At 44.6% G+C, this 16996-nt stretch overlaps 2 protein-coding genes across 2 annotated transcripts; both read left to right on the top strand.

Moving 5' to 3' along the window:
* The first annotated feature begins 3112 nt into the window (after window positions 1–3112).
* Window positions 3113–4667, top strand: LOC127785489 (1-aminocyclopropane-1-carboxylate oxidase 1). The gene is made up of 2 exons (XM_052312953.1): window positions 3113–3347; window positions 3512–4667. The coding sequence occupies exons 1-2, from the start codon at window positions 3234–3236 to the stop codon at window positions 4364–4366; spliced, it is 969 nt and encodes a 322-aa protein (XP_052168913.1). The 5' UTR covers window positions 3113–3233; the 3' UTR covers window positions 4367–4667.
* Window positions 4668–11908: 7241 nt separating this feature from the next.
* On the top strand, window positions 11909–16750 carry LOC127785363 (protein disulfide isomerase-like 2-3). Its single transcript, XM_052312793.1, has 9 exons — window positions 11909–12111; window positions 12215–12373; window positions 13484–13597; window positions 14198–14379; window positions 14639–14738; window positions 15315–15491; window positions 15581–15726; window positions 16130–16276; window positions 16359–16750. Exons 1-9 carry the CDS (start codon window positions 11986–11988, stop codon window positions 16531–16533), a joined length of 1326 nt encoding a protein of 441 aa, XP_052168753.1. The 5' UTR covers window positions 11909–11985; the 3' UTR covers window positions 16534–16750.
* The last annotated feature ends 246 nt before the right edge of the window (window positions 16751–16996 follow it).

Here is a 16996-nt window from a genome sequence, read left to right on the forward strand (position 1 = left end):
GCCCATCCAAATAGTCCATAATTCCTCCTCAAGTTCCCGCCCAACCCAAGTCCCTAGGTCCCTAACTGGCTAACCCTACAGAGGCTAGAGAGGAGAGAGACAGATCGAGAGAGGCGGCGCATCTAGCCTCCAGGGGGTCGAGCACGCCACCGCCGGCCGCCTGGCTGCCGTCCTCGGCTAGTGGGCTCCTCGCGACCTCGCCCCCGCCGTCTCGCCGCCCTTCCTCTCTCTCGCTCCGTCCTCGCCCCCACAATTTTCGCAGCCGCCACCACCACCGACGAGGCGACGACGCCGACGCCACCGACGCGGACGACACCGATGACGCCGGCCACTGGCCACACCGCCGACAGCCTCACCACCACCGATGCACGACGCCTTGCCTTTCAGCAGCCATTAGCCCAGCAGCAGCAGGTGTTCCTCAACCTCCACGGCTCCACCTCTATCACTCTTTGTTGCTGTGTACGCTCTAAGTACTGAAATATTGATGGACTGATATGTGTTGCTGTTATGTGATGATTGATGACTATGTAGTATGTACTGATGATGGAGTGAAAGCACTAATAGTTTATACCTTGTACCATAGTGTTTTGCTGTAATTTTTTTAGAATATTTGTTATGCAAATTATATGAAGTTATAGAAGAATATATTTTGCTGTGAAGCTCAGTTTGAGGGGTTTCTGTATTCCGATAAATTTTCGTTACCGTATCCGCGCCGATTCGTTTTCGCTCCGTTTTCGTTTTCGATAATATTCGTTTCCGTTTTCGTTTCCGGGGTTTCCGATTTCGATTCCGATTCCCAAAAAAATATGAAAACGAAAACGATAAAGGTTGTTTCCGTCTGTTTTCGTACCGTTTTCACCCCTAGCTGGGCATGTGCTCGACCATGTCGAGGCTCCGCTTGTCGCATTGCACTGCCAGCTTAGCATTCCCTTGAATAGTGATTGTTCCCTTCGGTCCCGGCATCTTGAGCACTTGATACGCGTAGTGAGATGCGGCCATGAACTTCGCGAGTGCAGTTCTCCCAATGATGGCATTGTATGCTGTATCGAATTCAGCGACATCAAAGGTGATCTGCTCTGTTCAGAAGTTATTTGCTTGGCCGAAAGTCACAAGCAACGTAATTTTGCTCAATGGTTTGGATGATGACTGAGGGGTGATTCCATGGAAGGGTTGATCGGTGGGTGTCAACTCGCTTCGTGGGATCCCCATCGCGTCCAAGGTGCTGGTGAAGAGAAGGTTAATCGAGCTGCCGCCATCGATCAGAACTCGCGCGACCTTGATATTCCGAATAGTGGGTTTGACCACGATCGTGCACAACAATCCCATGGCGATATCCGATTGTGATATTTCGAATAGTGGGTTCGATCACGATCGTGCACAAGTAGGAACCCTGACAATATACTGCACAACAATCTATTTGTTTCAATTTTTTTATAGTTATTTAGCTAACATAATAAACTGGTGGATATCCATGGAGTGATTAGGATCCATCTCCGAGAGGATCATCGTCCATCAAAGCCAGCACAATGTGCGCGGCCTATGACCATTGTTTATCCCCCACGGCAGACATCACTGCAAGAGCTACAACCTCTACCATTTTGTTAGCCTATGTAGCAGTACATCGTACAAGTATGCATATTTGCTACTAGTCCCTTCGTTCAATATTATAAATTGTTTTGATTTGTCTATAAGTTAAACTTTATTAAGTGTGAACAAATTTATAAAAAACTTAGCAATATCTAAAACACCATATTAGTTTCATTAATTTAGTATTGAATATATTACGCTAATATGTTTGTTTTGTGTTGATAATGTTACTATCTTTGCTATAAATTTAATTAAACTTAAAATATTTTAACTAGAAAAATATTTAAACGATTTATTATATAAGGGGCGTTTAACTTTTTGCCACTTTTAAGTCTATAATATGTGAATCCTTATATATGTATGACATGTGGTCCAGTAACCTTGTAAGAGGGATAAATAGTTAAATATCTCGTTATATGGATCGAAGAAGTACTGATACTATTCCTATTTGGTGTGTAAAACCGACATTTGTTCGTGCGTTCATTTAACAGCCGTACTACACTACCAGTACGACGGTACTACATGTCACTACAGAAAAGTAAGCGGAATGTTCTTCCTCTTATCTCTCGCTCGCCAGATCTGCACCGCGCGGCGCGCGGCGCGTGACGGATCATCGAAGCTGATGACGAGTCAAAAAAAGCTGTACTCCTACCCCCTTGGGCCTCAAATCATCGAGACGCGGGACCATGCGATCCGTCGAATCGAACGGGAGCAGGCAATCCGCCAACCCAACCCCCCCCCCCCCCCCCCCCCCCCCCCCCGAGATTGGTTGGGTGGTTCGCCGCTCGCGCGCGCGCGCTGGGCTGCGTCCGCTAGTTCCTCCTCCATTCCTTTGCCATAGAATTCTCCGCGTCGAGGGGGCCGGAGACGTACGGCGCCCCGCGCGCACGTGGTGGGACGGCGACACTGATCTGAGCCGCCGCTGCGTGGCGTACGTCGGCATTGCAACGTGTGGCGCCAGTGGCGATCTCACGGGCGCGCGCGGGAGGCTATTCACCGGGCGGCGCGCGTACGTAGCCCCCACGTAGTTTTTGCCGGTGCGGGCAACGCCGAATCGCCCGATCGAGCGGTGAACAGGTGTTAGAGTGGGACGGCGGCGCGGTGGATTCGCCGTTTTCGCGTGCGCAACACCTGATGAACGCGGCGGAATAGTTAATCTACGGGACGTGACTGGCTGCTGCCTGGCAGAATGGGATGTCTGTTCGGTCGGGACTCATCAGTCGGGACGGGACCAACGGTGATTATTAACATGATCTATATCTATCTATCTCTCCCAAATGATTACGGGAAACATGTGGGAGATTATTATTGGTGGGGGCCAAATAATTCCATGCTGGGCCGATCCACGAGCCAACACGCGTATCCCACATGGGCTGGTCTCCGTCCGGTCAATGCAACAGCCAGCGAGCACTTGTCCCTGACTTCGATTCGATCGTTCTGAGATACAGATCAGCCTAGTGGAGCAGAGTGGAACAGAGCAGCTAGCTTGCCATGCGAGTCTATAAATTGCACCTGCCCGGGGTGTTCGGCATATCACACTTGCACTGAGCACTGGACGCGTCACATTCACAACAGCATACTATAGTCAGATATAGTTGTGATTAATTAGTGAGTAGAGTGTGATACCTGGACTTTGAGAGCTAGAAATGGCACCGACTTCGACGTTCCCGGTCATCAACATGGAGTTGCTCGCCGGGGAGGAGCGACCTGCGGCGATGGAGCAGCTGGATGATGCTTGCGAGAACTGGGGATTCTTCGAGGTGGTTATATGTAGCAAACTAGCAATATAGTACTAAAACCATAATCTATAATAATGGACACATTGAACATTGAACAGACAAACTAAGTTCCATTTCGATGCTGGATAATGGATGTCATCTCTAACTAACTCTGGCGTTTTGTTGGTGCGGTGCGTATCGTGCAGATCCTGAACCACGGCATCTCGACGGAGCTGATGGACGAGGTGGAGAAGATGACCAAGGACCACTACAAGCGTGTGCGCGAGCAGAGGTTCCTCGAGTTCGCGAGCAAGACGCTCAAGGAAGGCTGCGACGACGTGAATAAGGCGGAGAAGCTGGACTGGGAGAGCACCTTCTTCGTCCGCCACCTCCCGGAGTCCAACATCGCCGACATACCCGACCTCGACGACGACTACAGGCGCCTCATGAAGCGCTTCGCGGCGGAGCTGGAGACGCTGGCGGAGCGGCTACTGGACCTGCTCTGCGAGAACCTCGGCCTCGAGAAGGGCTACCTCACCAAGGCCTTCCGTGGCCCCGCGGGCGCACCCACCTTCGGCACCAAGGTCAGCAGCTACCCGCCGTGCCCGCGCCCCGACCTCGTCAAGGGCCTCCGCGCCCACACCGACGCCGGCGGCATCATCCTGCTCTTCCAGGACGACCGCGTCGGTGGCCTCCAGCTGCTCAAGGACGGCGAGTGGGTGGACGTGCCGCCCATGCGCCACTCCATCGTCGTCAACCTCGGCGACCAGCTGGAGGTGATCACCAACGGCAGGTACAAGAGCGTGATCCACCGGGTGGTGGCGCAGACCGACGGCAACAGGATGTCCATCGCGTCCTTCTACAACCCTGGCAGCGACGCCGTGATCTCCCCTGCGCCGGCGCTGGTGAAGGAGGAGGAGGCCGGCGTGGCGTACCCCAAGTTCGTGTTCGAGGACTACATGAAGCTGTACGTGCGCCACAAGTTCGAGGCCAAGGAGCCCAGGTTCGAGGCGTTCAAGTCCATGGAAACCGAGACCTCCAACCGCATCGCCATCGCTTAGCAACCCCGGCCTCGCTCGCTCTGTTCTGTGTACTGTGTGTGTGCATGAACTGTGGTTTCGTCGTCGTTTTGTGATACTCCTACATAGGATTCGTCAGAATGGTTCGTACTGTACTGAATAAAAGAGCATGCAGCTAGCCAGGTGTAGCCGTGTAGGTATGAATAGATTACTACTCGCGACGAGCTCGAAAGTTTGTACCGTGTCGGGTTCTTATTTCGATCCGTGTCATAGCAAGTCCCTGTTTATTTCTTGGATACTAGTACTAAGCACCGCCTGCAGTCTCCTCGTGACCTTGCCTGTATCTTGGTTTTTGGATGCATTATTACCTTGATTTTTTTTGGCAAAAAATTACGTACTACTTTGACAACTTGGTGACACTGTAAACTGAAATTCCTCGTGTGACGCACTGACGCTGCGTGTGTTCTGCAGTACAACTACAGCTACCGAACGAAGTTTAATTGGGCCGTGTAACTGGGCTGCCCCGGGACGGACTCATCGCCTAGCCCAGGAAAACTTTATATCGCCTCCTTCAACTATGTGCCGAGTCCAGTTAACCACCTTCAAGCAAATATATCAGTATATCACCTCCCAACAATCAAAACCAATGCAAATAAACTCCGATAATGCTTACCATCGGCTGTCCGGCCAAAAAGAAAAAAATCGGACGTCTCAATCTAAGGCCCCCTTCGATTCAAAGGAAATTCATAGGAATTTTAGAGGATTTCTTTCCCATAGGAATTTTTCCTATATAGTTCTTTGAATCAAAGGAATGGATCCTATAAAATTTCTATGGAATGCCTAATGCCATGCAAGTTTTAGAGGAATTCTAACATGAGGTAGAACCTCATGGAAACTTTCCTTTAAGGGCCCCTTCGAATCGTAGGAATGGAAAAACGGAGGAATAGGAAAAACGCAGGATTCTGACAGGAATGCAGGTGTAAAACAGAGGATAGAAAAATACAGGAAAAACACAGGAATGATCGTTTGATTGGACCACAGGAAAAACTCAAGAATCGGATGAGAGAGATAGACTCAAAGGATTTTTTTCCAAGAGGTTGGACCTCTTGCTAACTTTCCTACAAAATCTCTATATGATTAAACATTCCATAGGAATTTTGAAGGATAGAATAGAATTCAATCCTTTGTTTCAAAGGCTTTCATAGGAATTTTTTCCATAGGATTGAAATTCTTCAAATTTCCTACACTTTTCCTACAAATTAAAGGGGGTCTGAGTCTTTATCTCTCCTTTAATTCCTGTATTTTTTCTGCGGTCCAATGAAACGACCATTCCTATGTTTTTCCTGTTATTTGCAATCCTTTGTTTTACACTTGTATTCCTATCAAGATCATATGTTTTTCCTATTCCTACGTTTTCTCATTCCTGCAATTCAAATGGGCCCTAAGAGAGCAAAAGCGCAAGTGCATGACAAAGAAGTTTGTTAGGTGTACTCATATGCCAAGGGGAATGTGCATGCAAGTATGTTTCAAAGTTTAAATGATTTTTTCTCTTAAACTATTTTTCTGAATTTCAAACTAATTATATCATTGAATTTGTTATAATTAAATCTTTATAACAAGATATCACATGACTACATTCCGATAACTTTTCTTTAACTTTTTAAATATTACACACATTGTTAATGTAATGTTCCAGCAAGTATTTATTGATGTTTTACTAATGCATTTGCCCTGTTTCCCATTATTTTTATATGTTTCAGTAAATACTTTTTTATGTTTCAACAATTACAATTTGATGTTTCAAGCTAAATATAAAAATGTTTCACTAGTTAGGACATAATGTTTCATGTGATAATGGTTACTGTTGCAGTCAGTATCTTTTATATGTTGCATCTCTTTGGAACATTTTATGAAGTGGGTTAAAACATCTCCCCAAGTGACCTTTTTTTTTGTATATGGTGCAACATAAGTTTGATTTTTCTGGAACACATATATATTTTTATCAAAATAAATTCATGTGAGATCTTGTTATAAAGATTTAATTACGATGAATAAAATGGTATAATCTAGTTATAGATTGGACACATATTTTAGAAGAAAATTTTGTTTAAAGTTTGATTAAAAGAGAGAGAAAGTATTTGTCACACCCTAAAAATCCTAAATATATAAATTGTTGTTTAAATGGAATTATTAGAAATGATTTTAAAAGCCTAGAAGAGAAGATCTAATTTTAAATAATAAATTCCAATATAAAATGAGGCCAGATAAAATTTCATTAAATACTTTGCTTGATTCTATAATTCCTAGATTTTTCTGGGATTTATTTGAGCCAAGGAAGTATTTTTAATAAATGGAATTGCATTTCATGAATAATTTAAATGGAAAAAGGTTTTTTAAAAGTCTCTTTTGGCTTTGGGCCGAAAGTCGGCCCAAAACCCTCTCTCTCTCTCTGGCCCAAGCCGGCCCAGTCCGCAGCCGAGTCGCCGCTCGCGCGCGCTCCCGCTCGCTGACAGGTGGGGCCCACCTGTCAGACTCGTCGTCTTCCTCGCGCCGCCGCCGCCCGAAACCCTAGCGCCGCGCCGCCGTCGTCTCCTTCCAAATCCGGCCGATCCTTTCCGTTTCCGATGAAATCAATAGAGGGGAAATGATCTTCTCGATCTCCTCTATCTTTTCTCTTTTGGAATCATCGGCTAAAATCGTTTGGAAATTCGTGGATTCGAGGTCGAATCGGATCGGTCTCTCTCCTCCGAACCCTAGACTTTCCTTCTCGTCGCCGGCCGCCGTGGGCCTTCGCCGCCATGTCCTTGCCCCTTTAAAAGGATCCCCGGTGTCTCCGCTACCCGTCGCCACCCTCGCCTTCGCCTCTCGTCGCCGGTAGAGCTCTAGCACCGTGTAGCTTAGCGCCGCCGTCGCCGCCGTCGCTCCAGCCGTGCGCCGCCGTCGCTCCGGTCGTCGCCGTCGCTCGGGAAGGCCGCCGTCGTGGTCGCCGTCGCGTCGCCGTCCTCGTCCGCCCCTCCGCCGTCGCTGTCGACCACCGGAACACCGTCGCCGTCGTCAAGCCGGAGGTCGCCGCCGCTTCTTCTTCGCCGCTGTCGCCGTCCGTTGTTCTTCCGCCGCTTCTTTGGTCACCGGTGAGTTCGCCGTGCCGTCCGCTACCCGTAGGTGCTCTCCGTTCGCGCCGCCGCGCCGCCGTTCGCCGGCGAGCTCGCGCGGTTCGGTCACCGCCGGAGAAGACGTCATCGCCGACGTCATCGATGCCGTCCGCCGTGGTCCGGCCGTGGACCGGTCGATCTTGGCCGTTCGTTTTGGATGGATCGATCTCGGCCGTCCGTTCTCGTGAACCGTCGCCGTGCACCCGGTCCACCGCAAACCCTAGCCGCTGACGCAATAAATCCTCTTTTCCTTTTCAAAAATAATTCATTATTGCGTCATAATTCAATTAAAATCCATATAAGTGTTTTAATCCGATTTAATCTTTAAAAATTCATAACTAATTCATCTTAGCTCGGATTTAGTTGGTTCAAGTCTCTAAATTTTTCTAAAATTGAGATCTACATGTTAAAAATATCCACATGTACTGTTCATGCTTGTTTATGTGCTGTTTTGGTGTTTTGCTCTTTTCTGTTTAGATTCCGACGTTTCCGGAGAGTTCGTTTTCGCAAGAGAAGAATTTGAGGAGTTCCAAGGCCAGCAAGGCAAGTCACACAGATCCCAAACAACCCTTTGAGCATATTGATCCCGTTTAAAGCTATTGTTTCTATTCAACTATTGCATTTATTTTCGAATGTCATTGGGTGGAATTAGCCTATTGTTTGTTATAGCCCTTTTGTTCTTGATTACTTTATTCCTTGATACCTTGGGTTATTATAAATTGACTAGTTGAGCTTTATATATTGGTTCAGCTAGATATTAGATGTGATTGCTTAGCCATGCTTAGAAACATTAGCACACTATTGGGATAACTTATAATTCACTATTATTTAATGATGGCTTAATGATAGCTCATGATGGTTAATCATGATTAGTTAATTAATTAAATTGCCAACTAAAACCTGATAATGGTGGGTTGTGAGCACATGGTTTTGATGGTCGTGCTCATGACAATTAAGGACCGGTTCACGAGTTTCGGTTGTGAAACATTAACCGTGCCAACCACAAGCCAGCGTGGGCAACGGCTTTACCTTTTGTATAGCATGGTTCATTGCGGGGCACCAGACTGAGAAGTGGCGGAGATAAGCCCACGGGGGTCGCTGGGGAGTCAATGCCTTGTTTATAAGGGGGTGATTATGATCCAGGAACGGTGCACTGTGGTGGATGGTGTTGTGCGAGGGGTACTATCACAGCTCCTTTCTGAAGTACCGTGGTGGTATCAAGGCGCATGGTGACATGTCGTGGGGCTGTGTCTTGTGGGTACAGTGGTACACCTCTGATCAAAGTAAAACTATTCGAATAGCCGTGCCCGCGGTTATGGGCGGGTCTAACAATGTCTTTCGTGATTAGTCTCACACCTCTCATCATAATAAAAGATACTATGACTGGTAATAATTTGATTAGCTCCTGGTTTGGAATGGTATATTCCTGGTTTGGAGATAGAACTGTGCAGCCGGGATTGGTTGTTCAGAATGGTTGGGCCTATGCAACAGGGTATGTTGTATAGCGTTGGATTAATAATGTTTAATTATTACTTAACTGTTTTATTAAATTCTGAAATGTCTATTAAATGTTGTTTATGCAAATGAAACCATACTATGCCATCCTTTGTTATCCTGTGCACTTGCATAATTGTTGCGTGGCTTGCTGAGTATGTCATATACTCACCTTGCAATCATTCATCAGAGGAGGAGTTCTACAGTGATGCTGTTGGTGTGGAGGATTAGGTGTAGCCCTGGTCAAGCTGCCTGTGGAGTGGAGTCGTCTGCGCCGTTTATCTTTTTTTTTTCCGCTGCTTAGATCTTTATTGATTGAGAGGAACTATCTACCTCTGTAATGACATTTTATTCGCTTAATAATTAGAGTAATAATTGTACTCTATTATCAATTTGTTATTGTGTGCCTCGGCTGATTCCTGGACGAGGGTTCACACACATGTAAGCGTTTGGAATTTTGGATAGAAATTCCGGGCGTGACAGTATTGATTTGTCATGCCATTTTGGCAGCTACTCCCTCCGTCCCATAATATTACAACCTAGGACTGGATGGGACGTTTCATAGTACAATGAATCTGGACAGGTCCCATAATATTACAACCTAGGACTGGATGGGACGTTTCATAATATTACAGGTCTGTCCAGATTTATTGTACTATGAAACGTCCCATCCAGTCCTAGGTTGTAATATTATGGGACGGAGGGAGTAGCTTGCTTGCTCCTGCTTGCATGCATGCGCCAGCCTTTCTCCTCACTACGTGCATGCTACAGACACAGACGTAGCCTTGCATGTATGCATGTGTCAGATGTGATTTGTAGCTTTCTCCACTATTATGACAAATTTAGCAAGGGAAAAAACAAAAAAGGTAATGGGCTCCACGTGTTAGTGTAAGATGTTTTCTCTTTTTCCTTCCCTTTTTTCTGATGCCTTGTTGCATCTTTGGTGGCATCAACAACAAGGCAATGGCGGCATCACCAATCCCCCTTCTTCGTTGCCGACTTAGCGGAAGAGCTCGTGTCGGTGGGAACCTATCTTGCCTACCTCCTATGCCTCATCGCCTCCCCTTAGGGCGGAAGAGGCAAGGAGAGACAATGGCTCAATGAGGAGGTTTGCCAGCTTTTCCAGCTCATGCTCGCCAGCTTCTATCAACTTCTTAGGGAGGAGGAGACGGCGTTGGCGAAGCTTGAGCTCAAGCTCTCCTAGAAGACGGTGGCGGCGACGACGATGTTAGATCTAGGCATAGAGCCTTGGGCAGTACCTAGATAGAGGTGGCGGATTGATAATGGCGAAGAGGAGATGTTGACAGTAGCTGATGTTGTGCCGCCAAGGAGCCAAGCTAGCCTGTTGCTACTACTCCGCCCATCGCTATCCTCGAGCTCTATGACCGGATAGGAGAGAGAGAGCACTCGACTACCACCTTCCGGGAGCTCAAGCACTACCTTGTTGCCAGCTACTTCTACTGTTGCAATAGGGACGAGAGTAAGGAGGGTGTGTGTAGTAGAAAAGAAGATGTTTGGTTACTGACATGTGGGTCCCACATTGTTCGAAGTTAGGTCAACATGCCATGTAGGCGCCATGTAAGACAAAACCACTGTTCAAATATGTCAATGTTATGGATAAGTCATGCCTAATAATTCTTGTGTTAAGCTCAGTGAAGCCTACCACATACTAAGTTTTATAAGCAATCAAGCCTCATATACATTAGATGTTTTGGATAAGAAAAGAGAAACATAGTCCCGCTTCGGCATGATAAGGACCACTCGGATTATATCTACACTTACAACCTTATCTTTTCGCTTGTGCATATGCTTATAAGCCAAAATTTGAATTTTTAACCTTAAATTTGGAGTTCACTTTGGGGGTTTTTTAAATCGTGGTTTATTTTCCAGCCTTTTCTTTTAGATCGCTAAGAACACGTATATAACATTTTTTATTAACAAATTATTTTTGTTTGCAAACACACCGTTTGGCTTATTCCCTAAATAAGTTAAACGATGACCCCGTTAGTTCTCTAGTTCTACTTAAATAAGGGGACATCCGAGGGTATAAATACAAGACCATCGAGAGAGGCGAAGACAAGCCAAGACGGATCTAGCCAATCCAAGACAAACCAAAATATACCAAAGGCAAGCCTACAAAAAGCCAATATGGAGCCACATAGGCCGACAAAAGGGATCTAGCTAGAGCTATCTCCAATCTCATCGAGTTCATATTCGAGGAACCAGACTACGCTAACCGTCGATCACATGTGAGAGCTCCATGTCATTAGGTTGATAGATAATAGATTAGATCATCTCAAATATTGTACTCATGTGATATTGATATATATAAAAGTAGCACTGGTTCAGCCAACAGGAGTAGGGTTAGATATGTCAATTAAGGGGTTTGAACTTGTATAAAAATCCCTGTCTGCTGTCTCTTTTGCTTCAATTTCGCGTATATCTTGGTACCAACAATTCCCATACTTTATAAATATCTCATAGGCGGGTTCAGCCCGTCGATAAAATCATGTAAAATAAGTCGGTTTTGATGGATGAGGAAGACCATACATCTGTTTCACACTTTCACGGTTGAGGGATGACAATCAGGCTCAGTATAGTTGAGGGAGGGTCAACGGACTTTCCGAGCTAGCAAGGCCGTATGAGAATTTGTATTCGTGAACATTCCATCACACCGGCCACAATGGCCACATCGTGTTTCCAAACAACTGAGTGTAGCCTAGGCTCACTGAACTTTGGGACCACCTCCAAGCGTGTGTGGGCCCAGTTATATCCGATGTATCACGGTGCTCCGAGTCCACAAACTCCACGCTCTCTGGCCAATCCACTCACGCCAAGCGAGCCAAACTGCTCCGACGTGGCGGTGAATCCGACGTGGAGGCTCTCCATTGGTCCGCACACGCGTCCGTCCGTCTTCCTCGCGAGCGAACTTAAAATCGCAGTCGCACCCCGGCGCCGATCGCAAGGTCCACCTCCTCCCCTCTCCACTCCTTCTAGAACCTTCTCGACCCCGCCATGCGCCCCGCGGTCGCCGCCGCCCTCCTCCTCGTCGCCGCCGCCGTCGCGGCCTCGCCGGTTTCCGCCCTCTACTCCGCCGGCTCTCCCGTCCTCCAGTTCAACCCCAACAACTTCAAATCCAAGGTCTCTCGATCGACTCCCCCCTCACACTCTTCCCTTCCGTCTCCGGATCGGCTTCCCTTACTTGGGGGCTCTCGCTGAGTTCGAATTTCGGTTGGGGGTGCAGGTGCTGAACTCGAATGGGGTGGTGCTGGTGGAGTTCTTCGCGCCGTGGTGCGGGCACTGCCAGCAGCTGACGCCGATTTGGGAGAAGGCCGCGGGCGTCCTCAAGGGCGTCGCCACGGTCGCCGCGCTCGACGCCGACGCGCACAAGGAGCTCGCGCAGGTGAGCAAACGTCCTGTTTGGCATCTCGGTTCATTGGGATTGGCTGATCTACCTTTTCCTGGTGTGATCTGATCTCTGCATCAGTTGTTGCGTCAACGTAATTTGATCGAGCTAGGACATAACTGCGTATATGCAATGTGCAAACTCGACTCCATAAAAAAAAAGTTACACCTGTTATGGGTTTTTTGTGTAGCTCTCAGTATCAGAGAGTACAATGCCACATTTGTTTGGTGGAGGAAATATGGGAAGATCAATGTTTGGTGTCTACACGTACTGATCAAAAAGGGTCGTCGTTTTTATTTGTTAAAGGAGGGCATTAACATCGGATATGAGTTATACAATACCGAATTAATGCATATTAAAATGCTGTAGCTGGGATTAATATTGATGGAATGTGGTGCATTGTTGATTTCATACAGTAAATTTATTTATTTATTCACTTTTTCAGCATGGTGATTGGATGCTGTTCTCTTTTTTTTTAAAAAAATAACCTGGATTTTGAATTATATTGAACGAATTAAGCATTTTAGTTGGTGTTAATTAGGGTTTTATCTGTTTTTCTTTTGCTCCGAAGGTGAGAGCGGCCTTGGTTAGTTCATTGCCAATAAAAGTGTATATGTGACTTTAGATGTGGGAAATGCATACCTTTATGAAGGACGAAACCGTGGAAGCCAATGGGTTGTGCAACTTTACAATATCTGATGCAACATTGTTTATTGGTGAATCAGAAAATTAGGTTATGTATCCCAGATTCTCTAACTGAAAATTTAGTCACTCATCAAATGAAATAAAGGCATCTATCCTGAGAGAAGGCAAGCAAGAGTGAAAGATAGTTATGTACCTTTGCCATTGTACCTGCAGTGCGGTGATTTTGAGTCTCTGTCATATTTAGACATTTTTTTTTTTTACAGTAATTTTACAGTATCATGCTTATTGACCAAGAGGCATTTTTTAGCTACGTTATATCTTTGTTTTGGTGAGTATTAGTCTTCTGTCTAGGCTAAATCAATGAAAACTGCACATTAGAACGTCTTCCACCATTGCCATTTGTAAATATTTTGACTGGATGCTATCAAGTTTTTCCTGATGCATGATGCCTTTGTTCTGCAGGAATATGGAATAAGAGGATTTCCAACTATTAAGGTGTTTGTTCCTGGAAAGCCTCCAGTAGATTATCAAGGAGCAAGAGATGTAAAGCCAATTGTTGAATTTGCTCTTTCACAGGTTTGTTGCAGCTTGCCCTATTTGATATATACAAAAATGATATGTTGTTTTTACTTTTATTGCTCCTGTTCTATCTGCCACTCCACTAGTGTATACAACTACAAATCCTTTTCTGAAGATGTTAAGTGCTTCCTGGATTTTCACAGACCAAACTTATTCAGATTGCAATTGTCAGCTGAATGTTGACATAAATAACTTTTATCTTAACATGAAGTATTACTAGGGGGAAAAAACAACAGATATCATATATCAAATGATACTAATGTCCTAGGTAGCTAATTGATTTTGCTATATATCTCCCTCAAATGCTAAACCTTTCAAACTTATCAACTTTTTATATGGGATACTGGATATGAGGTGATGCAGTGATGCTTCTTAGTTCTTACCATGGTGGAGCTTTATGTACCTGCTCTTGCACAGCTGGTGCTTCTGGTAGCGCCCATGATTTTCGTTAAAAAATACACTGTCTGTCGCTGCTGTGTTACAGTGGGTTGCCATTTTACCTTTTTTTTTTTGGGGTATTTCTCTGTAAAAAATTTCAGCCTTGTGACACACGATATGAGTTTCCACTTTTAAATACAATGAATCTGTATCCTACAGGTCAAGGCTCTTCTTAGAGATCGGTTGAACGGAAAGACATCAGCAGGTTCAGGTGGCAAGAAATCAGGTGGTTCAAGTGAGAAAACTGAACCAAGTGCGTCAATAGAATTAAATTCTCAAAACTTCGATAAACTTGTCACCAAAAGCAAGGATCTTTGGATTGTTGAGTTCTTTGCACCATGGTATGTGGCTTAATGCATTTATGGTTTTCATGTTGACTGATTTATTCTTTACTGTTGTTTCTGAACTTAACTCTGAATCCAAAAGTAGAGAAGGAAAGTGAAGAAAAACACAAAATTGCATACAATTTAGTCACATGTTAGAATTGTAGTGTGTACATTTTAGATCATTGCCCTTAAGATTATGTTGTTCAAGATAATAAGTAAATCCTGTTAACTGAAGACATTATTTGACTCATCAACTGTACTGGTCTTTTGTAAGGTGTGGGCACTGCAAGAAATTGGCACCTGAATGGAAAAAGGCTGCAAAGAACTTGAAGGGCCAAGTGAAGCTAGGTCATGTGGATTGTGATGCTGAAAAGGTTCTTGCCCTTTTTCTATTTGGTCATAAGTTTTTGTTGTATGTGCATTTCTTGTTTGCAAATAATTTATACAAAATTATAAACTGAAATTTGATAATGCATTGGATATTTCATCAATTCAAAGGACTTTGATAAAGGTATTGTAAAATAAAATTAAACTGAGGGTTAGCACTCTAGTTTATAGGGACACAATCAGGATATGCATAGGAAAGTACAAAATGCTGTATCAAGGAAAGCAATGGCCTAACTTTATCCTAAGGCATTTGTTGGGATCTTATTTTGTGCTGTTTTAGGTTGTCTCTTTAACAGTTTAACATGATGTACTATGATTGAAGTTTTATGTTTTTTTTTCTAGAATACTAATTCAAGTGTTTGGTCAGTTGATAAAAGTTACCGAGTGAGTCTAAATGAACTTAGGCAGAAAATTCAGGCAGTGTATCAGTATATTTATAAAACACAGTTAATGTTTGACCTTTTTAAAGCATTCATGTGCGTTCTGTACAACATTTGTCAAACTATACAACCTAGTTTTCAAGTACCACTTATGTAACATAACGTGTGACTTGAATTTTGCAGTCTTTGATGAGCAAGTACAAGGTAGAAGGCTTTCCTACTATTTTGGTATTTGGTGCCGATAAGGAGAGCCCATTCCCTTACCAGGGGGCTAGAGTTGCCTCTGCTATCGAGTCCTTTGCATTGGAGCAGTTGGAAGCCAATGCTGCTCCACCTGAAGTTTCTGAGTTGACTGGCCCAGTAAGTTTTCGTGATATTAACAAAGTTATCCTTTTGTGGAGACAATGGTCTGGGATTGATGTTTTGACGAGGTGGTTTGGCTTCTGTAGGACGCCATGGAAGAGAAATGTGCTTCTGCTGCCATTTGCTTTGTATCTTTCCTTCCAGATATCTTGGATTCAAAGGCCGAAGGAAGAAACAAGTACCTTGAGCTGCTATTATCTGTTGCTGAGAAATTTAAAAAGAGTCCATACAGGCAAGATTCAACTAAACTTGTTGTGGACTTTATACCATTCTACCTATCATTCCTTGTCTTGTTATGTCTTTTGAGATAAAAAAATCCACAGTTAAATTGATACATCAATTTCCTTTTGCTATTGAATATTGATTGACAAAAAGATTGATAGTAACCTTCATATATTTGAAACACCTTAAAAGAATTAAATGACTTAGTTCGATAATGTTATATGCCAAGGCGTGTATACTATAAGCTCTAAACATAATGGAGATTTTATATATTATATATGCAAATCTGCCATGTGACTGAGTTCTATGTTGAGAAGTTTCCTCAGACAAATCCATTCACTTAGTTAATGCCTTGAAATCTCTTCCGTTTCTTGAGAAAGCCATTCTGAGCTAGAAAAAGCATTGTCTTGCAGTTTTGTCTGGACAGCTGCTGGGAAGCAAGCTGATCTTGAGAAGCAAGTTGGAGTTGGTGGTTATGGCTATCCAGCGATGGTTGCTCTCAACGTGAAAAAAGGCGCATATGCTCCACTCCGTAGTGCTTTCCAGCTTGATGAAATAACGTAAGTTCCTTGTGCATAGAAAATTAATTGCTGCTTAAGGTTCATTTGCCAGATGTTTGATGACAAAACCGGTCTCCTGCAGTGAGTTTGTGAAGGAAGCAGGGCGCGGTGGGAAGGGTAATCTTCCTTTGGACGGTACCCCAACGATAGTCCAATCTGAACCATGGGACGGCAAAGATGGTGAGGTTATTGAAGAGGACGAATTCTCCCTTGAGGAGCTGATGGCCGACAACTCTCCAGTAAATGACGAGTTGTGATTCTGATAATTCCGGAAATGATGTTAGAGTTGATTAGCCAGACTGTAAATCTGAGTAACACTAATGCTTCACTCGTGTCAACTGTACAATTTGGGCGGGACAATTTTCAGAATGCTCCTTTGGTGTTATTACAGTACATTTAGTTGAAGAAAAACATCGTTTGTGGTCTTTTAGGAAGGATGCTTTTCTCTGGGAAATAAAACTACTTCGTAATCTAGATATTTTGCCTCAACGTGTTTTCCTTCAAATAGAAATCTATGCTTTATGCTGTTGTCTGTTGACAAAACAAACTGGAGTAATTGTGGATTTGTGGATATGATCGGAAGTCAGAACCACAGACCGAGTCGTAACAGTGCCAACGATAGCAATGCGTTTTCTTATCCAAAGCAGCTCGCCGAAAGCAGCAGCCTGCAGTATTTCCTGTCTTTTCCAGCAAGCTTTTTACTGGAGCACATCAGCTGGC

Source organism: Oryza glaberrima, chromosome 9, assembly GCF_000147395.1.
Source record: "Oryza glaberrima chromosome 9, OglaRS2, whole genome shotgun sequence".
Classification (NCBI taxonomy): Eukaryota; Viridiplantae; Streptophyta; class Magnoliopsida; order Poales; family Poaceae; genus Oryza; species Oryza glaberrima.

Bases quoted from the DNA above. Each gene is read 5' to 3' on its own strand.
- LOC127785489 (XM_052312953.1), top strand. From the start codon at position 3,234: ATGGCACCGACTTCGACGTTCCCGGTCATCAACATGGAGTTGCTCGCC. The intron at 3,348-3,511 runs GTGGTTATATGT...CGTATCGTGCAG, and splicing joins AGAACTGGGGATTCTTCGAG to ATCCTGAACCACGGCATCTC.
- LOC127785363 (XM_052312793.1), top strand. From the start codon at position 11,986: ATGCGCCCCGCGGTCGCCGCCGCCCTCCTCCTCGTCGCCGCCGCCGTC. The intron at 14,739-15,314 runs GTTCTTGCCCTT...TGAATTTTGCAG, and splicing joins TGGATTGTGATGCTGAAAAG to TCTTTGATGAGCAAGTACAA. The intron at 15,727-16,129 runs GCAAGATTCAAC...ATTGTCTTGCAG, and splicing joins TTTAAAAAGAGTCCATACAG to TTTTGTCTGGACAGCTGCTG.